This window comes from Scyliorhinus canicula, chromosome 4, assembly GCF_902713615.1.
Source record: "Scyliorhinus canicula chromosome 4, sScyCan1.1, whole genome shotgun sequence".
NCBI lineage: Eukaryota > Metazoa > Chordata > Chondrichthyes > Carcharhiniformes > Scyliorhinidae > Scyliorhinus > Scyliorhinus canicula.
In genome coordinates, this window is record NC_052149.1 from 54960796 (window position 1) to 54977199 (window position 16404).

General features: G+C 42.1%; 1 protein-coding gene across 1 annotated transcript in view; it reads left to right on the plus strand.

The window, feature by feature from the left end:
* The window catches only part of faf1 (Fas (TNFRSF6) associated factor 1), a 490861-nt gene that overhangs the window by 274945 nt on the left and 199512 nt on the right, over nucleotides 1-16404 (plus strand). Inside the window, exon 12 of the mRNA XM_038794284.1 lies at nucleotides 4395-4476. Within this exon, the coding sequence (XP_038650212.1) occupies nucleotides 4395-4476 (82 nt within the window). The remainder of the gene's footprint in view (nucleotides 1-4394; nucleotides 4477-16404) is intronic.

Here is a 16404-nt window from a genome sequence, read left to right on the forward strand (position 1 = left end):
TACTGGCGTGGAGGGACTCGAGGCCCCCGAAAATAGGGGTATGGGTTAGTGACATAGCTGGGTTTCTCAGGCTTGAGAAAATCAAGTTCGCCTGGAGAGGTTCATCATTAGGGTTCGTTCGGAGGTGGCAGCCGTTTATCGATTTCTTCGGAGAAAATTGAACCGTCAGCAGATTCAATAAAGGGGGAGGGGGTTAGACTATATCGGTCTAGCTTAGGTGAGAACTGCGGGAGATGGAGGGGTGTGTTACACGTTGGACTATGTTTATATCTGTACTTGAGTCTTTTGTTATTATAAAACCATAAATGCCTCAATAAAATGTTTTTAAAAAAGGACACCAATAATTGCGCACCCTGGGAGGAGGGTGAGATACCCTCCTCCCCGGTACAACAATGGAAGATCTCCCTAAACCACAGGACTGGACCAGGATTTGTAACAGCACCCTGGTAACCAGGATGAAGCGCGGAAAAGGGGAAAGAACTCTGAAGAGAAGAATGCCCGGACTGATCTAATTATACAATAATAATCTTCATTTGTATCACAAGTAGGCTTACATTTACACTGTAACAAGGTTACTGTGAAAATCCCCTAATCGCCTTACTCTGGCGCCTGTTGTGTACACAGAGAATTCAGAATGTCCAATTCACCTAACATGCATGTCTTTTTGGGACTTGTGGACGGAAACCGGAGTGCCAGAAGGAAACCCACGCAGACACGGCGAGAACGTACAGACTCCGCAGAGACAGTGACCCAAGCCGGCAATCGAACCCGGGTCCCTGGCGCTGTGAAGCAACAATGCTAACCACTGCTACTGTGCTGTTCAATCAACCATCAGCCAGCAGTGTCCGCCATCACTGGAAGAGTACGAAGAAAATCTCCCTCTTCAACAGACCAGCCAAGATTAAACCAAACGTGTGCAGCACTACTTGTATCCCCCCATTCAGATAGCTGTTTAAAGAAAAAACACGCAGAGGAAAAATTCCAACCTCAAGGAAGAGTCCGAAGGAACCGAGTCCTCCCCAGGATACACAATCTGCTCAGGCCATCAAAGGAGAAAGGCACAGATTCTTAAATTCAAAATAACAAAAATAAAAACTCAGTACAGTCAGCTGTAACTGGGGGGGGCTATCCTCCATCTCAACGAAGACTTAACTAACCCCATCACCCAGCTCCACCATCCACCCAGCATCCCGCCCTGGCTCCACTCAACTTCATCATAAACAAGATAAGGGGTGTCAAAAAGGCGTTTCCCTCCCATGACCACAGGGATTATAACACATAATGACGAAAAGGAGCTAAATTGCTCAGAACACATTTCACATAATGGCTCTATGTTTTTTGCTAGAACGGGATAACCGGCAACTTTCAGCCCTATGCTAACACATCCTTGCAGGAGAAAAGACAGCAATGAGGAATCAACAACATAGTCACAAGGGAGTAATGTCTAGGATTACAGAAGAATTGCAGGATAATTACGAAATCTATGTTGCTCGAGAAGGCTGACACCAGGACAGGATCAGTGAACACTCCTCAGGATCTCCCAAGGATTACAACAAATGAAGCACCTTCACTCCACCATGCCGTTGGGGGGGGAGGGGTGCAAACCAAGCCTCAAACATCGGATACTCTGTGCTCCCAGCCTCCAAATCAGGAATACCAAAGCATAGCAGCCAATCTTCAAACACAATCGTGAACTTGCCTCCCGCTTCTCGCCAGGGACCCGGCTCATGGACACGTCTTGCCTGGTCCCTACCTCCAGAACCTGACTGGATAAGCGTCACACCATGCGGCAGGATCTTGAAGGCAGGCCCTCACCAAGGAAAGTATTCTTCTGAATGCAAGAAATGTCTCGGGTGCCTCCACCATTCTTCCAAGGATACATCGTAAATCTAAGTGAGCTCTAAAGACCCTGCACCACAGAGCTGGGTTCATCATCCAGAACAAAATTCTCAATGGCGGCCTTCATCCAGTACAAAGGCGAAAGCCCTCTCCCACCCCAGGCTCCAAGGTAGCTGGGGCAGCACAGTAGCATAGTGGTTAGCACAGTTGCTTCACAGCTCCAGGTTTCCAGGTTCGATTCCCGCAGGGTCACTGTCTGTGCGGAGTCGGCACCCTCTCCCCGTGTCTACGTGGGTTTCGTCCTGGTGCTCCGGTTTCCTCCCACAGTCCAAAGTGCGGGTTAGGTGGATTGGCCATGCTAAATTGCCTTTAGTGCCCAAAAAATAGTAAGTGGGGGTTACTGGGTTACGGGGATAGGGTAGATACGTGGGCTTCAGTCGGGTGCTCTTTGTAACGGCCAGTGCAGACTCGATGGGCTGAATGGCCTCCTGCACTGTAAATTCTATAAGGTCACATGATGATTTTCTACAATTTATTTCTGCTCCTCTTTGCAAAACACCGTTCAGGATCCTCCAGGGACGAAGCGCAAGACGCATCCCAAGAAAAACAAATATGAAATGTGTACCAGGGTAAAGTAAAGCATTGCAAAACGAGCAGAGCCAGAGCTCAAGAAAACGCAGCTGCTCCCATGCTAATGCCATGTGCCCCCCCTCCCCCGTACAGTATGTTTATAAAAGATTAAGGTTCATGAGATTATAGTTGACATATTAGCAGGGATTAAGGATTCGTTAACAGACAGAAATCCGAGTGTAGGAATAAATGGGTCAGTTTGAGGATGATGGTATGAAGCCAGTGGAGTGCCACAAGGATCAGTACTTGTGCCTCACCATTTACAATCTATGTCAATGAATTAGACAAGGGGACCCAGTGGAATATATCAAGGTGTGCTAACAATACAAAACTAGGTGGGCAGGTAAGCTGTGAGGAGGAACTAAAGAGACTACAAAGAGAAATGGACCGGTTCATTGATCAAGAAGATGGTGACTGAAGGAGTACAATGTGGGAATTATGAAAATATTTACAATTCTCGGTGAGAAGGATGGAAGAACAGCAATTTTTTTAAAGCTGTGAGAGTCTGGTAATTTTGGGTGTGCAGCGACACTCTTTAGAACTTTGCCATCAAGTCTGCATTGCCTCGCCCTATCCCCTTTTCCACAATGCACTGCTTAATACTTCTCGATATTCAATTCTATCTGCCACTTGTCTGCCCATTCTGCCTGCTTCTCTATGTTCTGCTGAAATAAATTGGTATCAGCCTCACTGTTTGCTTCAGATATTATCGGCAATTCTTGAAATTTTTCTTTGTATTCCAATGTTCAAGTCCTTTAGATATATAAAAAAGGCTGTTGTGCTGGCACTGACCCTTGAGGAACACCATTATCACTTCTGAAATGCTGAAGACTCTGCCTGTGGGGTGCCACCTCCTGGGGTACACAATCCAGGAACCTTGCATCCTACCCTGATGTTCTGCAGTGATTCCAGCTGCCCTTCTAGTCAGGAAACACCTGAGTTGAACTCAAGCAGCTGGAAACATTTCTTACATGTGCGGTCCTGAACACACCTTAAGTGTCCTAAAGTTCCCACATGGTGGGAATTTGGACAGACTGTAAACGACAGGTCTCAGTTGTCCGTCGATGATTTTTTAAAAATGAAAATTAATCTTTCCTTCCTCATTTAGAATCTAGTTAAGATCTTGTTTAGACTATTAATTTTAGTTATTACCTCTAGACCTGTAATACTTTTACTAGTAATTCTCTTGTTAACTTATACCGAGTTTAGACCAGTGTCCTAGGTTAGAGAAAAAAGTAATCCCCAACTAATCACTTACTTCATGTGATCTCATGCTTTGATTTTGTTTTCTGAATGTGATCTGTCTGCTCCCAAAGAGTTATTTTACCTGCTTTGGTCTCACTGATGTCTCACTTCCGGGCTTGCCTGCCTGATGCTCCTTATCCATTCCGGTCTTCTGAGTTTCCAATTTTCACGGCCTTGAGTCTATTCCGTTGCCACTCTTTTATCTGCTCCGATCTTGCTAAGTTCCCACTCCACATGGAACGATTGCTTAGAATGGGCCTATCTATATTCTCTGGAATTTAGAAGAATGAGTTATGATCTCATTGCAAGGTATAACATTCTTAGAGAGCTTGACAGGCTGGCTAGAGAGCCTTGAACTAGAGGCCTTCGTCTCAGGACCAAAATGAGAGATTTATTTACTTAACGTGTTGTGAATCTTTCTAATTATCTTCCCCAGAGCATTGCAAATGCTCAGTTGTTAAGTATAATCAAGACTAAGCTTTTTGACGCCAAGGGAATTGAGGGATATGAAGATAGTCTAGGACGGTGGAGTTCATTCAGAAGTTCAGCTACAATCCTATTGAATGGTTGAGGAGGCCTGCTTCTCCTCTTTCTCATGTGTTTATGGTAATGTGACTGTTTACCCCAGTACAATTTTTTTGTTGAATTAATCAAATTTAATTTTCCTTGTCATATAACAGATACGGTGACTGTCACCCTGTATTCTTCATTGGATCACTTGAAGCTGCCTTTCAAGAAGCTTTCTATGGAAAAGCCAGAGATGTAAGTGACCTTTCATTATATTAGCTCAATCTGCGTTAATTTTTCAATCCTTTCATTTGAATAGGCTATGTCTTTTTTAAAAATGCAGCATCTCCTTCCTTGCCCCTCCCCCAAGTATCCCTTCCCTCCCCCAAGTGCAGAACTTGCAATATTAACTAAAATATGTAGCTGGTTGGATAACTTGCAGCTCTTAATTTCTATCAAAGCTATTTGGAGTGGAGAACAGAATTCAAGTTGTTAAATGTTCAATATACACAGGATAAACAAAATGGAACAAGTGTATCAACTGCTAATTTATAATTCCATAAAAAGAGGGACAAAAATGATTTTTCCTCCTGAAATGAGAAACATTGGCTGTAGTAAGTGATACAATGAGCTTTGTGCTGCAGTAGGTGACTTTAAGCTAAATTTGAAGTGTTTTATCTCCTGCCTTATGCTTCATTTAACTTAAATAAGCACATTAACTGAAAATTATCCTTCCCCCTCTACCAGCACAAACATGCCAAGTTGTTTACTCCAGCATCAGCAAAGTTCAGTTAAATATTGCGCTCTCCTTGTTCAAGGCTATTTTTTACAAAATTACAAAAAATCGTTACTTGTATGTCAACCCATTTCAATATTAGTTTTCAACAAGGCACATTCTACTTAAACGTTTTAATGGAATTTTGTACAATGGGGGCACCCTTATGTCATTGGTCTCATTTTATGTAAAATGCAGAAATGTTTTTATTTATGAAGTTCGATTTCAAATTCTGCAATTTATTTATCTGGTAAAGAAAATATATTTGAAACAACTAACCACATAAAAGGAAGGAAAATAATATGGTGCTTGAAACCTGTTTTGACCTAAATCCACTGCCAGGGTTTTTGAACCTAAACTCATTAAATGTTTATTTGAGTGGCTGGATTACGAAGGATTTTGGAATACCATCAAATGATATATACTTAATCGCTAAGTAAAACACTGCACTTGATTAAGTCTTTCTCACGACGCCACTCACAGTTCATCTAATCAGGATGCTTTAAACTGATTATGTACAGATTAGAGTAGCCCATTTGACCATTCTTTATCTTTTCCATTTTCACTTGATGTCCTTTTTTATTAAAAAAATATATAGTTGAATACCAACAAATGTCAAGAAATGTAATCTTTAGATTAAAATTTACATAGAATATAATGGAAAATTTCCAGTTTCTAACTTCCCATAGTTTTCCTGTGAATCACTCTAAATTTAATCACACAAAGTTATACGCTTTATTAGAAATTGTGATAAATAGGCTGGTGTTTGGAGAAAGAGTTTTACCATTTCAAGTTTGGACTGACTGCATTTTAATGCTGATACCTGAATCATTCTTTCTCTATATAGCAAATGGAAACATTTAAATTCTATGTTTTGAGTTGTATTACTCAGTGGAATTCCCTAACATTTGACGCAGTTTACAATATAATGAGTTACAACTAATATTGTCTATTACGCATTGATGAGGTATTTTTACTTGACGTTAAATACAGACATATTGGGAAAATTGCAAGCATGTTATAGAGAATGGAAGACAATAAGACAACGTGGCAAACCCAGATTTATGTTGATTTGCAGCATTTCCATGATTTGGAGATGAAAAGGCAAATTTATTTAATTTCTTTGAAGGATAATGCAGAATTCATTCATATATTTGGAATTATATTGTGTAAAACCTAAGGGCACTAATGCCATCTTGGCAATGGAATGGCATATTGAATGACAGAAAATTTGATGCTGGGAGCAAGGAGTTTTTGTGGCTGTTTTGTGGGGCAGCTTTATTTTTAATAAACACTAGATATTTACTGTAAGTTATTTTAGGAGTGTAAAAGAGTAAAATGTTGAGCATGATAAATGGTGTTCACTTGGGCAGTCTTGTATGACTAAAGGAATACCTGAAATATATCAATGGTGAAGTCGCTTGTTCTTTGATTGTATACTTTCCAAGTTGTAATTAATTATAGAATGCCACTTGATATTACCAATTAATGTTATTTCACAGAAGGTTGTAATAAACTCTTTTTTGAGGGAAACAATGGAGTTTGGACTTGTATGATTGTAACAAAATGTGCTTTTTAAGGCAGGAAAAAACTGAAATCAAATGTGGCAATGTCAAACTGTGGCAAATAAAAAACTTCGAACCTGATTTATGAGCTTTCTTCCAGCTGTGCTTTTCTGTTGTTTTATTTCCATTCAGGTTACATACTATGTTTTCTGTTTCATACAAGTGCTTCTTTTCATAGCACACTTATTGAAAGCCATATGGTAGAATCTACTTATTCCTGTACCTTCAATCCTTTTATAAGTATGATAGAAGTTTTTAGTGATTTTGTCAACATATTGGGTGGCACGGTAACGGTGTGGTTAGCACAGTTGCTTCACAGCCCCAGGGACCCAGGTTCGATTCCTGGCTTGGGTCACTGTCTGTGTACAGTCTGCACGTTCTCCCCGTGTCTGCGTGGAGTTCCTCCGGGTGCTCCGGTTTCCTCCCACAGTAAAGATGTGCAGGTTAGGTGGATTTGCCAATTGAAATTGCCCTTAGTGTCCAAAAAGGTTGGGTGGGGTTACTGGGTTGCACGGACAGGGTGGAGGTGTGGGCTTAGGTAGGGTGCTCTTTCCACGGGTCGGTGCAGACTCGATGGGCCGAATGGCCTCCTATGGCACTGTAAATTCAATGATTTTGAATGAAAGGTTTAATTACATTTCTATGTAGGGGAATGTTTTTCCAGTCTTGAGTTTTAATTCTAATACCAATTATTATTTGAGGAAAATATTTTTCTTTCTGTATTAATAAGTTGTATTTGATGCGTATTTTGTAAAACAATGAAAGACCATTACATAACAATATAAATTAAACCTACTCTGATGCCCTCACCCTTATCGGTGCATAGGAATTTCTCCATTTGTCATCGTTGGTGCCATTAGTGAGGAACATTGGAGAAGTCATGAAATTATGAAAAAGTCAAAAACATATCTGCAGTTTTTCAAGTTGAATCTGTTGTATGTTATTTTTATTGCTATTCTTATTAGATTATTTTTGGAGAGTTGTTTCCAAATAATCCTCTGCTTTATTTGGTTGATGAGGAAAAAAACAAAAAGGCTACATTGTAGCAGAACTGCAGCAGGAGTGGATTGACTGAATATGTCCTTATCTACAGGAGAGGCACACCAACCTTATTTTGGCCAAAGCAGTTCATTTAATTGGTTCCCCCTGCCATCAACTCTGTATACACGCACTCCTTCAATCTATCCTGACTGCAGTAAGTGCTATATACAAGATTGCAGCATCTCCACAAGCTAGTTTTGTATCAATTCCCAGCCTGCGTTCTCCAAATTAACAATGCAATATCATGTAAGCATCATGTTGTGAATTCTGACCCAAGTATTACTAAGTTGGACATGAAAGTCTCTCTAGCCCCGGAGGACCATAGGCTGCTCTGCCCTTTTGTGAGAGAGCCGACTGGTGGTGCTTTAACTTGAGGGTCACCACATCTCAAGCGAGAGGCAAGGTTGAGAAGGTGGGGCCTTCATGGATATCCTCAGCCAGTAGTGGAAATGAACCCACGCTGTTGGCATCGCTGTGCATCACAAACCGGCCATCTAGCCAACTGAGCTAACCCGTGGGACATAGAAATCCCTCATCATTGCGAGGTCAAACACCTTGATGGATCTCTGTCTATTTGGAACTCTGGATATGCGTTATCCCTTCTTAGTTCCCAAATAACAGAAATTCCAGACTGTACCTTTTGGCAAAGTTATTTGAACCTTTATTCGTCAGCTTTTTAGTGTTACTGGTGATTCAATTTCAGTACAAAATTAAGAGACAGTTCCAACTAGCCCTGCAGCAAGCTAGTCACATCGATTTTCTTTAGCAAAAACAGTAGTTGGATTCAAAATACAATTATATTTCTCGTTAATTTCTTCAAATCAAGATGCACAGTGCAAAATGACCGAGTGATTTGAACAGAAGAAAAATGGCGATAGGAAAGGCAGCAGCAAGACATAGGTTTCAGAAAGTGATAGATTGATTCCAGAATGAATTTTCTCAACCCGACAACTGATCTTTAAGATTACTATCTTAAAGTGTTGCCCTCTTTACAGCTGTGATTGGCTTTAACTAATTTATAATTCACTCAATTCGGCCGAACTGTCTGTCCAACAATTTAAGAGATAAATGATTTGGGTGTGATTTTGTAATTTTCCATACCCGAGGTTGCCAATTATGCCTCTTACATTAATTAGATTAACAGTTTTTGATAAGTTATTATAACCCTGACTGACTGTTACCATGGAAATGGATCTGTCCAGGCCTTGGAAGGCATCTGCCAACAATGAAGTCTGTTGTCACTGACCTTGGATTCTGTTCAGTCTCGAACAACTTGCAAAATATGAACATTTTAAGTCTTATCTGATTAATTCCCAGTTAGTCAGCTTCTCTTACTCTCATGGTTAATATGATTCAGTCAATTACTCCCAATGATTTCTTATTTAAACCCTTTATCTACCTCATCTATAGCTAACCACAAAATCTGATTTCTGTCGCACCTGGAATTTTCTATGAATGGGATCACTTCAAAAGAATAATAAGAATTAAAGAAGGTGACATTTATTAAAGACATTAATAAGAGAATCATTTGGTATTGGATTGTAACTCACTTATTTGTCTTTCCAAGGTGTTAGATCAAATATTTTCAATTGTAAAACAATTAATTGTGAGATTCTTCATGTTCATGGTTTAATAAATCTGTTTGATGTCTTGAAAAACAAATTAAGCTGGTAGTGACATTGTCCTGCTTTTGAAGCCTGTAATGAGATCCAATGGTAACACAGACAGTCCGATGCAAATAATTAGATGAAATTGGGGGATTTTGCATAGGTGGGACAAAGCAGCCTTGGTAATATATGGTCAGAAGCTAAACTCTGGGTCAGATATGACACCATGTTTGTGGACAGTCAGATTTCAACAGTTGCCCAAGAGCAGAATAGAGTTGGTAGGGAGAGAGCAGAGATAAAAACAATGGCTTTAGTGTTCCCGATTTTTAATTGGAGGAAATGTATGCTCAATGGTGATATGCAGCCTGATAATTTAGCAATAATGAAGAAGTTGGGAGAGGTGATTGTGAGCGAGAGTGGTGTCATAAGAGCATAACATAAAAACTAGGTGCAAGAGTAGACCTTTGAGCCTGCTCTGGTATTTAATAAGATCATGACTGATCTGATCATGGCCTCAACTCCAATTTTCTGCCTTCCCCCCCATAACCCTTAACCCCCTTGTGTTTCAAAATTCTGTTTAACTCCGCATTGAATATATCTAGCCTTCATTGCTCTCTGGGGTAAAGAATTCCAAAGATTTACAACTCCGAGAGAAGAAATTCTTCCTCATCTGCATCTTAAATGGAAAGCACCTTGGTTCTAGATTTCACCATGAAAGCAGAAATTGTCTCCACATTATAAGTGTCTTTCCTGTTTATTCCCGTGTTTCCCCTTTATTTTTGCCGTTATTATTTTTAATACATGGATGCTTAATGAACATGCATCTTTAAGTCAAGCAGCAGAGAGAACGAGGAATTCAAGAAGTTGCAACATAGTATATGGTGCTGCTAGTGTTCAAACAGGAGAACTCCGACTTTGTGGCACCCGAGAGATGGGGGTGGGACTTGGTTAGATTGGTTAGCTGGTGGCCAATGAAGAGGTCAAAAGGCCGTATTCTGCACAGTAACAGTTGATGATTGGATCCTGCCTGAGTGGGATGATTTCCAGAGATCGAAGGAAAGCAGAGTTTGAATCCTGGACACAGGGGAAAGGACCTGCTCTCTCTCATGTTTTCTCCAGAAATGCTGCTGTATTTCTGAAACTGCAGAGACCTGAATGAATCTACAGTGAAAACCATTACAGATTGGAAAGCCGAAATCTTGACCTGAAAGCCTGGTTTGAAGAAACATGTGCTTGCAACAACCACCGGAAACAAAGACTTGTTCCTTTTACTTTTACATATTTCACCCCAAATTTCCCCTCTGTGTTTGTTTGTCTATGTATGTGTGTTATATACACACACGTACATGAGCGTGGGGGCAAGTTAAAGTGGGGTGGATTAGGAATTAGATAATAGTTAACCAGTTGTATTTGCTGCATATTTAATTATAGTTCTTGTTATAGATAAAAAGTAATTGCGTTTAAATTTACAAACTTGGTGACTGTAGTTATTGAGCATCCAACGGCCAAAGACCCCGGGTACTTTTCTAAGATTTATTGATTAATTCAATTGTGTTGCGACTAGTTAGGGGGGCTGGAATTGACTGCGCCTTAGCCCAGGGTGTCCTAACAGCATCCATCTGTAAAACCCCCTCAAAATGTTTCAATAAGATCGCGTCTCATTCTTCTAAATTCCCATGATTATAGGCTCAACCTTTACTCATAAGACGACCCCTTCATTCTAGGAATCAACCTGATGAACCTTCTCTGAACGTCTCCAATGCAAGTATATTGTTCCTTAAATAAGGAAATCATACCTGCATTCAGTATTCCAGGTGTAGTCTGATCAATGCATTTTTCAGTTGTCGGGAGATTTCCTGCCTTTTATACTCCATTCCCTTGTATTAAAGTCCCAAATTCCATTTGCTTGCCAAATTACTTGCTGTACCTACATGCTAACCTTATGAAATTCACGTACGAGGATAACCAACTCTCTGCGCTGCAGCAATCTGAAGTCTCTCTCAATTTAAATAATATTCTGCTTTTCCATTCATCCTACTAAAATGGGCAACCTCATTTTTCCATATTGTACTGTCATCTGACAAATTTTAACTCACTTACTTTACCTATCTATATCCCTTCGCACTCACTCACTTTACCTATCTATATCCCTTTGCAGACCCGGTGTCCTCCTCACTACTTGCTTTCTTATGTATCCATCTATTGTTAGCATGTTTGGCTACAATAAGCTTAGTCCTTTCATTTGAGTCGTTAATATAGATGAAAAAGTGGAAGCCTCAGCACTATGCCTATGGTACACCACTAGTTGCAGCCTGCAATTACCCATTTCTGCCAACTGTTTAATCAGCATGCATATAAAAACTAACTGTGGTTTCAGAGGATGTCACCGGGGACAGTACATAGATGAAAAGTAGGGCTGGGTGCCAAGGATAGATTCTTGTAGGACACCAGAGGTAACAGTGTGGGAGCAGGAAGTCATTGTAAGTGATACTTTGGCTTCAATTTGATGAATAAGAATGGAGCCAGCTGAGAGCAGCCCCATCGACTTGGATGACAGTGGAGAGTTGTTGGAGGAGAATAGTGCAGTCAGCCGGCAGACATACCGAGAAGGAAAAGGAGGGAAAGCTTACTTTTGAAAGTCACATAAGATGTCATTTATGATTTTCAACTGCTTCAGCACTGAGGCAGGGTAGACACCTTATTGAAGAGATTCAAGCATTTTTTTTAATAATAAATTTAGAGTACCCAATTATTTTTTCCAATTAAGGGGCAATTTAGCGTGGCCAATCCACCTATCCTGCACATCTTTTGGGTTGTGGGGGAGAAACCCACGCAGACACAGGGAGAATGTGCAAACTCCACACAGACAGTGACCCAGGGCCGGGATTCGAACCCGGGTCCTCAGCGCCGTAGGCAGCAATGCTAACCACTGTGCCACCGTGCTGCCCGTAAGAGATTCGAGCATGAAGTTCTGGGCAAAATGGACAAGAATTGGATTGGATTGGATTTGTTTATTGTCATGTGTACCAAGGTACAGTGAAAAGTATTTTTCTGCGAGCAGCTCAACAGATCATTAAGTACATGAAAAGGAAATAAAAGAAAATACATAATAGGGCAACACAGGGTACTCAATGTAACTGCATAACACCGCCATCAGGTGAAGCATACAGGGGTATAGTGCTAATCATGTCAGTCCATAAGAGGGTCGTTTAGGAGTCTGGTAACAGTGGAGAAGAAGCGATTTTTGAGTCTGTTTGTGCGTATTCTCAGACTTCTGTATCTCCTGCCCGATGAAAGAAGTTGAAAGAATGAGTTAACCGGGTGGGAGGAGTCTTTGATTATGCTGCCCGCTTTCTCCAGACAGCGGGAGGTGTAGATGAAGTCAGTGGGTGGGAGGCATGTTCGTGTGATGGACTGGGCTATGTTCACGACTCTCTGAAATTTCTTGCGGTCCTGGAACGAGCAGTTGCAGTTGCAGCCAGATAGGATGCTTTCTATGGTGCATCTGCAAAAGTTGGTAAGAGTTAATGTGGGCATGCTGAATTTCCTTAGTTTCTTGAGGAAGTATGTTGTGAGTATGGGAGACGCTGTTGTGCTTTCTTAGTGGTAGCGTCAATGTGGGTGGACCAGGACAGATTTTTGGAGATGTGTACCCCTAGGAATTTGAAACTGCTAACCATCTCCACCTCGGCCCCGTTGATGCAGACATGGGTGTGTACGTTACTTTGCTTCCTGAAGTCAGTGACCAAATCTTTAGTTTTTCTGGCATTGAGGGAGAGATTGTTGTCTCTGCATCACTCCACTAGGTTCTCTATTTCCCTCCTGTATTCTGACTCGTCGTTATTCAAGATCCGGCCCACTATGGTCGAATTGTCAGCCAACTTGTAGGTAGAGTTGGAACCAAATTTTGCCACGCTGTCGTGTGTGTGCAGGGAGTAGAGTAGGGGGCTAAGTACGCAGCATTGCGGGGTCCCGGTGTTGAGGACTATTGTGGAGGAGGTGGTGTTGTTTCTTCTTACTGATTGTGGTCTGTGGGTTAGAAAGTCGAGGATTCAGTTGCAGAGTGAGGAGCCAAGTCCTAGGTTTTGAAGCTTTGATATGAGCTTGTCTGGGATTATGGTGTTGAAGGCGGAGCTGTAGTCAATAAATAGGAGTCTGATGTAGGAGTCCTTGTTGTCGAGATGCTATCGGGATGAGTGTCGGTCAAGGAAATGGCGTCTGCTGTGGACTGGTTGTGCGAATCGCAGTGGATCAAGGCCTTCTGGGAGTATGGAGGTGATGCGCTTCATGACCAACCTCTCGAAACGCTTCTTTACGACTGAAGTCAGGGTGACCGGACGGTATGGATTGAGCCACGTTGCCTGGATTTGGGAGATGGCAGCATGCTGAAGGACTTTGGGAAGGTGGTTGGAAACACAGCAGTAGTTTTCAAGGACAGTTGGGTCAAGAAAAATGAACTCCAAAATGGGGTGCAAGAGCAAAGGGACCTGGATGTCTATCTACATAAGTAATTGAAAGTGGCAGGACTTGTTTCGCGTTGAATTAATAAAGCATGCACTATACTCAGCTTTTTAAATCGGGACATAAGTAAAGTCACCATGATCCCAGATGACCAAGGATGCTTTCCCCTTTGAGGAGAAGAGCTGACTAATGATTTGACCTGAGTATCACCACACCTCATAGAGAGGTATGATTGAGAAGGCGAGGCCTTCGTGAATAACCTCAGCCGGTATGGGAATAGGGACATAAGAGTACAAGAGAATGGTTACGTTGAGCTTGTATAAGACACTGCTTTGGCCTCAGGTGGAATGTTGCATTCAATTCAATTCACCCTTTAGGAAAGATGTGAAAGCATGAGAGAGTGTGCAGAAAAGATTTGCAAGAATGGTTCCAGGGAAGACGAACTTCAATTGCAAAGAGATTAAATTAGTGAAGCTGGGACTGTTTCTCTTGGAGAACAGAAGGCTGAAGTATTTTGATTTGATGGATGTATTCAAAACCTTGAGGGGTCTGGGCAGAGCAAATATTGAAAAACTATACCCACCCATGAAAGCGTCGAGAATAGAGAGCACAGATTGAAGGTAAGTAGCAAAAGAAGCAATGTCAGCGTAAGGAAGCACTTTTTCATGCAGTGAGTGGTTAGGATCTGAAATGCACCGCCGAGAGTGTTTTGGAGCAGATTCAATTAATTCAGAAGGTTGTTATCTGAAAAGGAATATGTTCTGCATTACTGGAAGAAGTTAGGGGGACAGGCACTAGGTTAATTTCTCATTCAGAGAGCCAGTGCAGACACCTGGGCTGAATGACATTGTGTCCTGTAATAATTCTGCAATTCTACAAATCTGAGAGGGGTACTGAAAAGAGAGAATGGGACCCGAGTTGGGCTGGTGGAAAGTCGGATGACAGTTTACCTGGGAATATGGTCAATGGAGCAGGAGGTGGGTCTCTTGGAAACCATGCGTTGAGAGTGAAGTTCAGGCAAGATGGGAGACAAAGTTGCAATTTCAGGGAGTGGACAAAGGAGAACTATGGAGGACATTTAGCCCACTGGACTCGTGGAAGAGAGTGATGCAGCAGACACCTATTTGGATTAGATACAAGGAAATTCATGAGCCGCTCATGCCTATTGTTGGAGGTGAGGGTGGAGAAGATGGGGAAGAGGAGTTTAAGTAGAAGGTTTGGAGTCGAGAAAACAAGCCGAGGGGGTATGTTTGTATTCCAGGAAGAACTTGAAATTATCAGTTTTAACAAATGAGAGCAGGATGGAATAGTGCCTTGAGTGGTTCAGACAAATCTGGCAAATGTTGGTTCACTGAGTTGTCCATCACATCCTTTCAAGTCTCTGTTCCTTGGACTTGGGAAGCGAGTTGAGGGCCATCCTGAAGGAATGTCCAGGGTCGGAGAGAGTAACATTTTATTGAAGACTAGGGAATCGAAGGTGAGGGCACTGTTCAGTAGCTGCAGGCATGTTGTGGTGAATGGAGGACCAAATCTCGGTCGGGATTTTAAAAGTGCAGGTGTAGATTAGTTGGGGAACTTAAGGTGAGGAAACTTAAGCTGAAGGGACCCTGAGGGAGCAGTGACCACAATGTGATAGAATTTACCCTACAGTTTGAGAAGGAGACGCTGCAATCAAATGCAACGGTATTACAATTAAATAAGGGTTACTACAAAGAATGAGGGAGGAGCTGGTCAGAGTTGATTGGAAAAGGAGCCGAGCACGGAAGACAGTGGAACAGCAATGGCAGGAGTTGTTGGGTGTTATTCGGGAGGCACAACAGAAATTCATCCCAAGGAGGAGGAAACATACTAAGGGGAGGACAAGGCATTATTGGCTGATTAGGGATGTCAAGGACAGCAGAAAAGCAAAAGAAAAAAGGGGCTAATGGAACACCGCTGTTTAAGAAGGGAGTGAGGCAGAAGATGGGAAATTATAGGCCGGTTAGCCTGGCGTTGATAATTGGTAAGATTTTCGAGTCCATTATTAAAGATGAGATCGCGTGTGTGGAAAAGTGAGATGTTCGTGATCCAGTCGAGGGGGCAGGAGAAGAGAATGCGAGAGCTGCCGTTTCGAGTGGTGGGAGGGAGCTTTCGCTATCTGGGAATCCAGGTGGCATGGGAATGGGAGACATTGCACAAGCTAAACTTATCCCAGCTTGTAGAGCAAATGAAGGAGGACTTTGAGGAGATGGGACATGCTAACGCTGTCACTGGCGGGGAGGGTACAGACTGCAAAAATAACGGTCCTCCCCAGATTTCTGTTTGTTTTTCAGTGCCTCCCCATCTTTATCCAGAGGGCCTTTTTTAAATGGGTAAATAGGGTGATTTTGGGCTCAGTGTGGGTGGGTAAAACCCCGCTAGTGAAGAAAGTGTTGGTGTGTGAGCCTGTAGAGGTGGCATCATGCAAGGACACAAGTCTGGGGGCACTGATAACGGCACCTCTGCAGTTCTCGCCAGCCTGGTACTCCACAAGCCCGGTGGTATTGGTGGCCCTGAGAGTCTGGGGGCAGTGGAGGAGATATAGGAGAGTGGAGGGAGCATTGGGCACCGATTTGCAATAACCATTGGTTTGTACCGGGAAGGCTAGATGGACGGTTTTGGAGTTGGCAGAGAGGAGGGATCAAGAGGATGGGAGATTTATTTATAGATGGGAGCTTCCCTGTTGGATTGATTTGGAGGAGAAATTTGAACTGCC